This window comes from Aptenodytes forsteri, unplaced genomic scaffold (genome assembly GCF_000699145.1).
Source record: "Aptenodytes forsteri isolate BGI_AS27 unplaced genomic scaffold, ASM69914v1 Scaffold379, whole genome shotgun sequence".
Classification (NCBI taxonomy): Eukaryota; Metazoa; Chordata; class Aves; order Sphenisciformes; family Spheniscidae; genus Aptenodytes; species Aptenodytes forsteri.
In genome coordinates this window covers 1,464,945-1,478,042 of record NW_008794088.1, presented here as the reverse complement: position 1 = coordinate 1,478,042, position 13,098 = coordinate 1,464,945, and the positions used below count along the sequence as shown (strand labels likewise).

The window sequence follows — 13,098 nt, the reverse complement described above, 5'->3', positions numbered from 1 at the left end:
ACAGTTTATCTCAGATTTATCTCCCTGCTCCTTGTCGTGCACGTTTGTGTTTTATTTCTTCAGACCTGTTTCAATGAGTATGTTTTCTAACTTTGCATCCTTGGAACAGGCCCAACAATCATGTTAAATGGTCTCTCCCTCCCTGTAAAAAGGGATTAGTGCCAAAAAACACTCCTTGAACCTTAAAACAAAAAAACCCAAAACAAAACAAAAACAACCAACCACAACAAACAAACAAACCATAAACACCATGGTGAGAGCTTTTAGTCAGGGCTCGTACTCCAGTTGGTTGCCAGCTCCTTGCATTCTGCTTCATCTTTTCTCTAAACTTTTATAGCCCCTAATTGTCTGTAAAGCATTGCATACCCCTATGGTGCTATATAAATGAAATAACAATGATGCTTTTGAATTAATTGGGTGTGTTTGCATACAGTAGTCTTACAATACCCTTTCCTCTTTATAAGACCCTCTCATTTGAGGCTGCGGGTCCAATTGCCACAGATAATTCAGTGTTAGATGGAAGGTGTATATGAGGAATCCTATTTTTTCCCTTATGAGCCCTTTGTGGGGAGAATATGTTTTAGTTCATTAAAGGCGTACATTAGGCAATTACTTTATCTTCTCCTCTCTCATTCCTCCCTCCTTTTTACTCCTCAGTCTTACAGGTCTCCTTACAAAATCCTGTATTTTATGGAGGTTTACAGATTTCCATAAATATGCTATCTTTTTTTTTTACGGGGAAAAAGAAACCTCTCTCCCCGAGACATGACACAGGTATTTTTTGCTCTCCTCAAGGGACTGCAGCACAGCATGCCTATCTGACAACTTCTGGATAAGACAGATATTTGTCCATTCGCTATTGTTGTTTGCCACAGTTGAGGCAGAAGTCAAACAAGCATATCAAACAAGTTGCAAGCTCCTGGACTGCAATGGGTACCACTCCCTGAATTCTTCCTCTTCTAGAGAATATCCTATTCATGGGGTGAAGGATCTCTTATGTTCATAGAAGTAACTGCAAACTGTGGCATCGTCAGTCAGGCGTCCATCAGAAAAAACTTGATGCAGAGAGTCCCAGGCAACAGTTAGGATTGTTTATTCCAAGAACTGATTCAAACCCTTCACCTAACCAGCCCAGTGAAGACACAGAGGCCATTTAGGTACATAGAGCAGTTTTAGATGAAGGACAGTAGGATAATTCAGCCAACAGCCCTCTCTGATTTTCTTTCCTTTGTGGAGAATGAAACAGTGGAGAATGAAACAGTTCCAGGTGCAAGCTCAACAGCTGCAAGCCGTCTCAGTTGCAGGTGGAGGCACCCATTCAGCAAATGTCTAGAGAAACTGCTTTGCATCTTTCTGGGCAGATCCTTAGGCATGGTTTCCCATACCAAGGCGGCAACAGCCCTCATGCCATAGCACTTGGAGTCCTGACCTGATAAAGCATTTTCATTTGTCCTAGTAAGAAGCTGTAGCTTTTATGACTCTTGAGAGTCATGACTCCTACAGCAGCCAACTGTGGATGGGTTTGCAAAAGAACTCAGTGGGGTCCTGTGTGTGTTTTTCTTTGTCCTCCACTCTTCCCGGCAGCATATTATTCTATGGTCCAAAGCCCATGCCAATAATGCACAAATGGCAGCATCCAGAAGTCAAGAGTGACAAAGTAGATGTGCAGATGTCCTTGTATTGCTCATATGGTTGTTGGGTCTCTGACACAGGGACTTTCTCCTCATTTTGAAGGTTTGACTCATGAGGAGAGCAGGCATCAGTAGTGCCCTTGCTGGCTTGCTACCAGGGCTCAGATGACAGGAGTTCTGCTGCTGACTCTGGCAATAACCATGGGCAAGCTAATCTGTTTCCCTGTACCTAGATCTTGGGTTTGGCTATCTGTTTATTTCAGCCTTAGTAAATAAGAGGTTAATCCAGCCATGGGTCCTTGCTGGCACTAGGGCATGATAAAAACTGAAGAAAAATGGGAGTGATCCCTCTTAACCAGGCCTCTTACAGGTCCCTTATGACACCTAATGATGACTGTGATAAATAGCTTACAAGTGACTTCAACCATCTACAATTAATCAACACACCCCGTGGTGTAAGATCACTGCTCACTGGGGTGCGAGGTCATGGGCTTGCTCCTGACAGCATTTCTGAATGAGCCTAATCCTGTTCTTGCCACTTGGTTTTACAGAGTTCAGACAAGACAGGAGTCACCCATAAGCTGGGAGTTCTTGGTCACCCAAAGCAAGTGAGACTGACTTCCATGGGGGATCTAGCACCCTGGGAATGCAAGGTGGTCGGAGCCACCAGCATGGTAATGCTGTGAGTGTGGGCATCAACCAGCCTCAGCAGAGCTGTGGGACAAGAGGAGCTACTCATTCAGCTGGGACAGGCAGAGCAGCATGGGGAAATCCCAGACCAAAGCCCTGCAGAGGTCACCGGAAACATGACAGGGAGGTTTCAGCTCATGATCCCTAGAAAGAAACCAAGGAAAGGAAATGTGGGAGTCCTCCCTAAGCCCAGAATCCATTTGAAGCACAACCTTAGAGACCCAAGGTTAAGTCCAACATAAGAGAACACTGGGGTTGGTTACTCAGATCCCTTTCCTTTTCTTTTGAAGTTATGGCTTGTTTTCTAATTTTTTCTATTTCCATTGTACAATTTTCCATCACCAAGTTTCCCATTCATCTGCCACTTGTCTGGGCAGCTGTCATCTAAATCTACACCTTCCCTGCCCCTGTCTTCACCAGCCTGACAGCTGAAGCTGCAGATGGCCTCTTTTCCCTGCCTTCCTCTACAAGACTATTTTCAGATAACACCCCTGCAAAATGTAAAGGAGAAAGCCACAGAATAAGGGGCTGATGTACTGCTGCCTTTGTCGAGATACCTGTGAACACAGAAAAAAACCAAGCTGCTCAGTGTAGAGGGCAGAAGAAATGCTGACCATATCCTCTGAATATCTTATTTCTAGCATTAGAGGATCAGTTTCCCTTGACCTGTACCTGGTAGTGTAGCAAAGATGCTATAAAACACACATTAGTGCCTATTCTAGGACATAACATCCCTCATACACTGATGCTGGGCTGCAAAGTCTCCATGTGCCACCTAGGCTCTGGAGGGCCAGGGAAACCTTATAAGGTTCATTTGTTCTTAGCACCTCCATTAGAATCTATATTATATCGATTACAGTCTTAGTTTGGATCTTCTCTGTGAAAAAAACCACAAGTTTTCATTTGCAGAGTTGTATACTAACTGCATAACTCTATCCAGGAGCTGCCTATGAAGGGTCAGACTTCCCAATTCAGACAGGCTCGGTTTGGCAAAAGAAAAGCATCTGGGAAGGAGCGAAAAGAGTCTCTAAATCAGTTCCTGATGTAACTCAGAGCAGTCTTTTCTCTTTTTTAATTCAAGCTAAGCTCAATTGATATTGAAGCAAGGTCCAGCACAATGCAATTTCCAGATACACTTTTCTGACAGTAGCCTGATAAAGAACGTGCTTATTATTATGAGTGGGAAACTAGCATTCTGGGAGCAGGAGAGATTCACAAGTTAAACTAAAGCTATGCCTGCACTGCTATGAAACTGGTCTTGAGACCAAAGACTGTGAACCACTTTTGCATCCTGTCCTTGTGGCTGCCATTCAGAGAGCCAACTGGATGCCTGCGTAAACATGCTTGTTGGCCCAGTGACTCACCAAGCATGTTCAGGCAAACAGAGTGCTGGGGACTCTGAAATATGTGCCTGGTCAACACCTGAGCTTGCATTTATAAGCTTACAGACTGCACCATAGAGAAGTTCAACCTTGGGGTAACTTCAGTCTATCTAAACAGAGCCTAAGAGTATTGAATAAATTTCAGAGCTAACTATGAACATCTCTGCTATGACTTTCTTATGATTGTGACCACTGACAACTCTGTGGCAACCATCTTTTCTGCTTAAATCTTTTCTGCTTAAGTTGATAGGATGGTCCCTTTAGCTTTTTGTATTCTAAGTGTCAAAGAAGTACAAGCAACTCGCTTCCCATACAGACCCAAAATATGTCATGTTTTGCTTCATTCATTTCTCAAGTGAAGCTGTCATGAAGGTGGAATTATGCACAGCCAGATATGGAGTCATTGTTCAGCCTTGCATTTGCCCCAAGATCCACCGGGGATGCGATGCAGCAGTCTCAGTTTTACAAGATACTTGCAAGGCATAACCTCTCCAGGGCACATACTGAAATGAGATTCTGCACTGAGAAGTTGTACAGATTAAATGCATATATAATTATATACTCTCCATTTCCTTACTCACCATGAATATCTTAGTGGTTTTTCAGGATACCCTTGTCAGGGTGCTCTATTTTCCCCATTTTCACCAATGAGAAAATATAGCTTGATCCAAGCTCCCTTAATGTCTAAACTGACCCATGAAGTTTGTGACAGACAAAGGACTTGGAATCTACTTTCCAGAATTTCTAGGACCTCATGGGATTTCCACATCAGATATAATACTGTTTTGAATGTTTGGGCCCAGCAATACTGTATTAAAATCAAGTTTTCCAAGTCAGTGGAAGTTGCATTTACCACTGGATTTGCCTCTAAGATGCTAACGTCTGAGGATACCTACAATAGAAACATCTGCTAGTTTAATTAGTTCACAGTGTTTATCGGCTTGGCTGTTGGTGGGAAAAACTGTAGCATGGATGCTGTTCTTTTGGCAAAAAAGTGCTTCTACTGGTGGAGGACACTGCTTGGAGAATAAATGGAACCACTCTAGGAGAAGCACACCTTAAGGATCTATTTTAGGGCTCTTTGTGGATATAAAAGTACGTGATCTTAGGGAAAGCTATTGCACCATCACCTGCCTCAGTTTCCCAATTTGTAAAATAGTAATGCAATGAGCTCTTGATTGACAGGTGAACAGAACTGTACCAAACCTGGTTATTTCTGTCATTCTGGATTCTGCCACTTGTGTATTGTTGGCATGGGCTTTGGGCCATAGGTTAATATGTTGCTGGGAAGAGAGGAGGGCAGAGAGAAACACCACACCTTGGTATGGTGGAAAGTGGTGTTGTAGAGAAAACCCCTGTATCCATATTTTCTGGCTGAGGAAGCAGGCCCCAGGAGACAGTATCTTGCCCAAGCTGCAGAAGAGGTTTGTTTAATGCAGTTATCCTCCTTCTTCCCTATTCTCCTCTCCTACTATTGATACATGGTCTGTGATTCCTTATCATAAATAAGATTTGTGAGCTCTTTGGGGAAATGGAATGTCTCTTCTCCTATACTTGTGCAGCTTGTACGGGGGTATAAATAATAATAGTCATTAATGCTAATAATGTGGTTTTTAACCTCCTGATCATCCTCTGTCTGATAAAATAGCTACAGGAGAGAAATCCTGCTTTGAAAAAGAAGCTACTGGCAGAAACTATTAACATTGCAAAGGCTAGCAGAAGTCAGGTAGTGCCAAACTTAAAGTTGTCTCCTCGTGTTTTTCATTAAGAGAGTCTGCAATTGCATCACAGTCTTATTTTTTTAAATAGTAGGTGGGCTGTAGGCTCTTCTCTGGTCAGTGCACTAAGTGTTTGTCTTTCTTAGCACCTGGTGTCAACGGCTTGAAATAATTTCTCACCATCCTTATGTAGAGCATCTAGCACATGGTAGTGCCAAACTTAAATTTGTTTGTTTGTTTTTTTTTTTCATTGAGTGTGTCTTTGCTTGCCTGTCTTATTTTTTTAAATAGTAGGTGGGCTGTAGGCTCTTCTCTGGTCAGTGCACTAAGTGTTTGTCTTTCTTAGCACCTGGTGTCAACGGCTTGAAATAATTTCTCACCATCCTTGTGTAGAGCATCTAGCACAACAAGCCTCGGTCTCAGTGAGGGCTCTGTACATGCCTGCAGCACAACTGACAAACAGCAGCAGGGGAAGGTACACGTATACTCATAGAGAGCAAGTAAGGGAAAGGGCCACCTTAGTGACTTTGCTGTTGAGGGGACCTGGATCAGAGGCCACTGAGTTTGGTGAGAGTCTTTCAACAGCTTTTATTGAGAGAGGTCTTCAGTGATGCGTAGAAATGTGTGGAGCTCTGCCTACACAAAGATTACTCTCTGCGCAGTATTGAAACACAAGTGTTTCCATGCCACAAAAACCAAGTAGTATTTTCCAGGACCTGTGTTTGGCCAAATGAAGACCAACTCAATGCAACCATGTTTGCATGTTTTCTACTCCTCTGGGTAATGTTGTCCTCACCACCACAGGCTTGAGTTCCCTTCCAAGATGCAGTGATATTGTCGCTAGGATGGGCTAAAGACATAAATGTGGGCAGATTTGTAGGGAGAAGTACTATCAGTTGTTAGACATCATATAGTTAAAAGTCTGAATACACTTTTGGGCATGCAAGCCCGTATGGCTGGAAAGCCTGTTTTGTTTTGTTCTTTCAGCTATATTCTTTAGTTTAATAGAAGATATTGCGTCTTCCTACAAATCTTGCCTCACATTATTTGCCTTTCAACTCTCTATCCACAGTAATTTCTGCACTGGAACTGTTAAAAAAAGGCACAAATTGTTTCTTCCACTAATCATAAAGCACTCCCCCAGTCCCAAGTATCTCAAACAGCCAAACCCTTGCTTGCTCAAGCTTTCAAAAATTAAAACAAAATCATAAAAATCCATCCTTGGGTAAGAGACTAGGTCTGAAAAACATCAGCCTGGGAGTTCATAATTTCAGGATGTTGTGAACTGCTGCAAGGAGACTCTTGCAATGGGAATGCTCACACGGCCCGAGCTCCAGCTGCCTTCCAGACTGCTAAGTATGGACACCCCAGCACAAAAAATATCTGTGGAGAGCTTGCCGCTCTTCTGTGTTTCTGTCCAGGAAATGTCAGGCTATACACATATGTGCAGGTCAGCTCTCATTGCAGTCAGTGAGACTGATGTCATTTGCCACCCATATCTCATTTGGGTGATAAGTACAGACTTGGCAGTCATTTGTTTGGGACTTTCTCATGTCACACAGACTGGCTGGAGCTCAGTCAGCCAGGCATAGCGGGCAAATGGCCACATTTCCCTTTCCTGCTTTGCCTAAAGAACAAAGGACACATACAGGGGAGCGTATGGTAGCCCTGTCTCTAAAGTCAACCCACGATATATCTAGCAAAGCCAACAAGCCTTAGCCTAAAGGTGGAAGTACCACCCGGGGAACACGACACTTGACTTGTTGGGATTATGGGTCAGGAAGCCGGGCTGCAGTGTGCAGCAGCTCCTCCACAGTGGGCATGGAGGGTTAATGGAGGGAGCGCAGGGCCTTCAGCTGTGGCTAAAGGCCTGAAAAGCAACAGCTGGGATAAAAGGCTGCTTCTGGGCAGAGCAAGGTATGTGCCAGGGGAGCTGGGTGTTGTTTCAAGGAAATGTCTTTGGTACAGTGCTGCCTGGGGAAACAAGCCCTGAATCCCAGGAGGAGGTGAGAAAGGACTGTGCTGCCAAGCTCTGGTGGGGATTTAAAGACCAGGAGGCTGCAAAAACACGGTCTTAAAATGTGCTCTATAGTGTTGAGGGATTGCTTGTACCTCTGCAGAGGCCAGTTAATGCTGGATGTGGCAAGGGTTTTGCGGTGTAAACACCTCTCCCTCTGGATTGTGATTTCCCTGCTGTTCATAAGAGCTGATCAGAATTTTTTTTTTTTTCCCCTAGTGTGAAAGAGCTGACTCTTTTCCCACAGAAAACATGACAACTCAAAAAATTATCTGCCAAATTTTTTTTTTTGGGTGCTAGCCAATTTTCTTTTTGTTGTTGTTGTTGTTCACGCTTGCAGATTTCCAACAAAACCTTGCAAACGTTCAAAGAGCGGAGGCCCTTTCTGAAGAACTTTGTATGTGTGCGTTTCCCCAGAGGCTGGGTTCTGCATGCCTGTGTTTCAGGCTTTCTCAGCATGGTCTGGGTGAGGCTCCCCTTGGAGAAGGAGTTGGCACCGTGGATACAGCATGGTAGACATGCTGATAGCATCTGCTATGCTATTTATTTTATATTCTAATTACGCAACAATGTCAATGTGCGTGTGTATACTGTTGGCAAATGCTTTTTGTGAGATACCCTTTATGTGACCCAACTTGTAGAGGATGTGGGTCTGCTATGGCTAATGCTAGAGAAACTCTCAGTCATTCGTTTTATACCAGTTCATGCAACACATTCGTCTCCAAGGGTTCTTGGTTCAGTCCCCACTGCGTCATCACAGGATTGTTGAAACTAAATAAGGATTCTTTCCATCTCTTCCCATCTCTTCCCTCCTTCCACCGCTCCTCGAGTGTTGCTGTTATCTCATTAGCTGGCTATTTCTGTGGATTTTTATCTACGGAATTGCTGTGTAGCCACATGTTACTTTCCTCAGTTGCTGGCCTGGCATTTATTTGTTCAAAAAAGCTACTTTCAGCTTGGAATCTTGTAGAAACCCTGGTGCAAAATTCTTCTCTTGAAGAAGCCTCAAAGAGACATTCTGCCATCTTTGATGGGTTTAACAGCAAGATAGTAGAGAGGAAGAGAGGCAGAAGGGGGGTGGGGGGGAGAGAAGCTGAGAGAGGGAAAAGGGGGGAATATAGATGAGGAGTGTGAAGTGGCAGAAAGGAAAGGGCAGGTGGGAAGTGTGGCTTGAGTGGGGATGGCTTCTCTTGAATATCAGGCTGAAGGCGAATGAGAAGCATGAATGCTGTTTTCTCAGTCTACATGAAGGAGCCTAATCAGGTGTGAGACTATTTATCATGGTCTTGATGCACTGTGCATCCCTTCTATGAGAACTCACATTTCTGGACACTGTGCAGTCCTTGACCTTGGATAGTGGTGGGTTTCACAGAACCACATGACAAATGAGTATTTCTTGCTGAGAGAACATCTCCTTCCACTCCCTTTCCCAAGATCACATGCAGCACATGCCACAACACTCTTCTAAATCACACTAAAATGCACTATTCATCATAGATGCACTAGTCCCAAAGACATGCCATGAAACCCACAGATACAACACTCAATAAAACAAGTAGTAATACACATATGTCAGAGACAGACATGCGGGACAGGACACTAAAACATGTAGGAAAAAAACACTCCTGGGTAATCTATGACTCTTGTCTCCTGCTCGCTTTACCAAGCTCTCTCAGCTTTAAATTTCAGGACCACTCATTCTCTTATGTAAACCCTGCAAAATTTGCATGGCCAACTGTGTTTTCAATACTATTTCTATTAAAGTAAAAAAAAAAAAAAAAACTACTAAGGCTTTTGCTAATGCAACGTGACATTTGCACAGTTAAATAACAGTAATTTGAAAAAATCCGTAATGGAAAAGTTAAAAGTTCCTCTATCAACTTTAACATGCCTGCTTGAGAAGTATTTTATGGTAGATTCAGTATAAAAACTTGGAAGAGAAAACATTATGTGTGTGCTGCACAACCAAGTTAATATTGATATTGCGTGAAGTGACTAAAGCTAAGATGAAATAGAAATGAAAATGTGAGTGCTTAAACAGTTAATAGCACAAAGCACATTTATTTATTAAAAACGGACAAGCATCCATGCACAATGCATCTAAATGCATCCACTCAGCCTTAATGAAATACTTCTACTATGCATTAAAAGTAGCCAGCTTTCAATCATTCAGACCTCTGTCAGAATCCAACTTTTTTTTTCTTTTTTTTTTTTAATACAGGATTGTAGATGTGCTCTTCAATAGCTGATATTTCTATGGTTCATCTGGCTTTTCAATACTAGAGTAAGTGGAAGAACTGCAGCAATTTAAAAAGAAAGGACTTAAGAAAAAGGACTACTGTGTATTTTGATTTTTGGTCGGTTGTTTTTGTTTCGTTGGGAGGGTTAATGTTTGGGGGGTTTAAGAAGAGTTGGGTGTAATTCGTGCTTCTGTTTTTGCCCTCACAATATGTAGGTAGCTGAGGGATTTGGCCACATGAAAAGTGGACTCACCTTTGGCTGGAGACCAATCCCAGAGAATTTCAGCCCCCAGAATATGATACTCCTGCTCATATTTAGTAGCCTAATGTCCCGAGTAACCCTGTTGGTATGACTCAGCATGAGCAACGGAGCCAAAATCCAGCCCTGAATGTTTTTGAAGGTTAGGAGTATGTCACATAGGTTGTATGAAATAGCTGTTTCTCCTTTCAGTCATGCTGGCTTCTCCAGGGAAGCATGAGATGCTGCTACCTGAGAGAGCGCTTCTTCCTTTGCGTCTTCTCTCTGGACTTGTAACTACGACTGCCCATTCTGGATGGGAACAACACTGGGTTCAGCATCATCTCACACAAGTTTTATCCCTATGCAATTTATGGAGCAGCGATCCAATTCTATTATTATTTATTATTATTTCAATACAATTTCTATTACATAAATGCTCAAAGACTCCAAAGAGGACCGGACCCAACAGGCCATGGGATATTCATATCCAAAGTGTGAGATGGCCATGCAGTTGAGAGCTGTATATTATGGGATCATGCATAGGGTCATGAGCAGAAGTGTGTAGGTAAAGTAGACTTTGAATGGCTGCATAATGGTCTGATGAAAGTGGTAAGGTTGTGGGGCCATGTAGGATTGTGTGTAAGGTAGGTGAGAGATGAGGTTATGCATGTGACTGTGGTTAGCTGGGATGTTGGGATAGATGTTTGATAGCAGATGAGCTTTGGGGCCATGTATGGGGCTGAGGAGAAGATTTGTGAAAGAGTAAGAACAGATGTAATGCTGTATAATATATCAGTTGTAGATGGCACTGAGGTAATGGATGATGAAGGTATAGGACGAATGAAAGGAGGGATGCCGAGTGTATGGGCAGTCATAAGAGTCAGAAATGTATAGAGCTGGTGTGGCATTAAGGTGCTGGCCTAGCTTGCCCCTGAACCTGTGCTAGACCTTGATGGGGATTCCTGCAACAAAACTCAAAAACTGTCTCCCGTTTCAAGCCTACAAACTGATTGCCAGCACTTGATTTTGGCACGCTAACTTCCAAACACCTCGACTGGCAAGTTTAATTTCTGCCTGTGCTCTTTTTCAGACCATGCTCTGTTGGTATCAGAGGATGAAAACAGTTTAAAAGGGAAACCATGAAAAAGAAGCATGCTCCTCCAGCTGACTGGAGTCAGTTGACTTTAACCCACTCTAATATTTTTAGTTTGATTTCTTTGGGAAATGAAGCCTAGCTGATAGTACATGTGTATCTGTTTGTCCATATGTTCTTCCTCCCAATAATTTTTCAGCACAACCAACTTCAACCACATTTAAAAGAGGGTGGAAGGCTGAAAAGTAACTTTGTTCCTGTATATCTCTTAAAAACTGGTGACTAGGTAATGCCCAACTCCCTCCATAGGGGAAAAAGCATGAATAATGCAGGTGGTACCTGGCAGCAGCCAGCCAGGCCAAATAGTGACTGCATTTTGCGTTGCATTGCAGTGTGCATTTTGGCCCACTAGGAAACAAGCACATGTTTCTGGGCTAGCCACAGCATGCCGTTTCTTTTTCTGACAGGTGATGTCACAGGAGATATGATGGGATCTGGCTTTCATTACAGCAGGGTGAGGGGGAATTTGGAGACAGCAGACAAGAACCCACGGGAAGGCAGGCTTTGTGCATTCTGTTTGCAGAACAGCTTGCTCTGCAGCAGACTAATAAGAAATACTTCTGGAGTGGCATCGTTAGTGATGAGAGTCCTACACACCTTTCCTACACGTGCACGCTCACCTTAGCATCTCGCATCCACAATGTGCGAGTTGGAGATTGGTATCCTTTAGCGGTGGCAGCTTTATGGGCTGCCATGGTGACCGCAGTGAAGGGGGCAATGTGGCCTGAGGAGGGGCCACCAGGCTGGGTGGGCAGCCCACCTGGGCTGCCACACTGCATCCCAGGGACAAAAGTTGTGCAGTTGCACTGCCTCCATGTCCCCAGCTGCGAAAGGACAGCCTTTTGTCAAACGCCTGGAGAGCGACTGATGAAAAGCCCTGTGTGAATGTTAAGTAGTACTTCATTACTGCTGTTCCTCTCACCAGAGGCAATGATTTTAGGGGGCAATAGAGCTACAGGAGCTAATTACTTCTTGGGAAAGGAAGTTTGTGCTACGTATGGTAGGAGGAACCTGTATTTGAAAGGAGAGGGGTAGTGGGGAGAAGCCTTCCGTGAGCAAACAGTGGCTTTGCAAGCTGGATTTCCTACACAGAAGGATTCCTTCTGGTCCCTCTGAAATTGCACGGAAGTCACGGGAGATCCAGCAAAGATTAATGCAGCCTGATGCTTGCTATTTTTCCTGGAGGCCTTGGCAGCTCTGTAATTACAATCAGTGCATCTGAATCTCCCTCTGGCCCCTGTATACTGCCCAGCAGTGACACCAGCATCGGAGACCCTTGCTTCAGAATTTGTCAAGCAGAACTCTGCTGAGAAATCAAACCTGCCCTGCTGCGTTTCTTGTTGTGGCGATGAGGAATATTCCTTCGCTGAATAACCTCTCCATGTCAGCTGGAGCTGGAGCCTTAGGGACTCCTGAGCCCAGCGTGGCTCATAGACCTGTGATCCAAGAGATACATTTGCAGAGGAATGAGAGAACCATATTTCTATAGCATAACATATATATATTTATATATATAAAAATAAAATAAATGAGCTGGCTTGCAACACTAGGTGGCAGAGGTGGGATCTTTTCTGCTCTGAGCGCTGTCCTATAAGGCATTGCTTGTTTAAGTACAGTCGCATTTAGTTGGAGCTGCAGGAGAGAGACAGAGAGATTCTCTGTGTTTACAGCCAGCACAGGCTACGGCGAGCATCTAACCTGGCCCCCCCTTTCTCCAGCACTTGAAGAGGGGAGTGCGAGGTTATTTGGGAATCTGGCCACTGCGGGTCAGCTTTCACTGCGGCTGGATTGTCAGAGCTGGTAAAGCAGAGCCCAGGGGGACTGAAGGGAGACACGAATCCCATTTTATTTGAGAGGAGAGAAGGAGAAAAAAAAAAGATAAATTGAGAGAGAGAGAAGCGAAGAGACGGAGAAAAAGGCAGAGGAAGCGAAGCGAGTGAGAGAGAAGCATGAGGACCTACTGGCTGCACAGTATCTGGGTGCTGGGATTCTTCCTGTCCCTCTTCTCCTTGCAAGGTATGTGATG

The 13,098-nt window shown here is 43.9% G+C and overlaps 1 protein-coding gene across 1 annotated transcript in view; it reads left to right on the top strand.

Annotated features, from left to right (window-relative positions):
- Nucleotides 1-12,979: 12,979 nt before the first annotated feature.
- Nucleotides 12,980-13,098, top strand: part of LSAMP (limbic system-associated membrane protein) — a 1,059,407-nt gene continuing 1,059,288 nt past the window's right edge. The window contains exon 1 of the mRNA XM_009274410.1: nt 12,980-13,088. Coding sequence (XP_009272685.1) covers nt 13,022-13,088 — 67 coding nt within the window. The 5' untranslated portion in view covers nt 12,980-13,021. The remainder of the gene's footprint in view (nt 13,089-13,098) is intronic.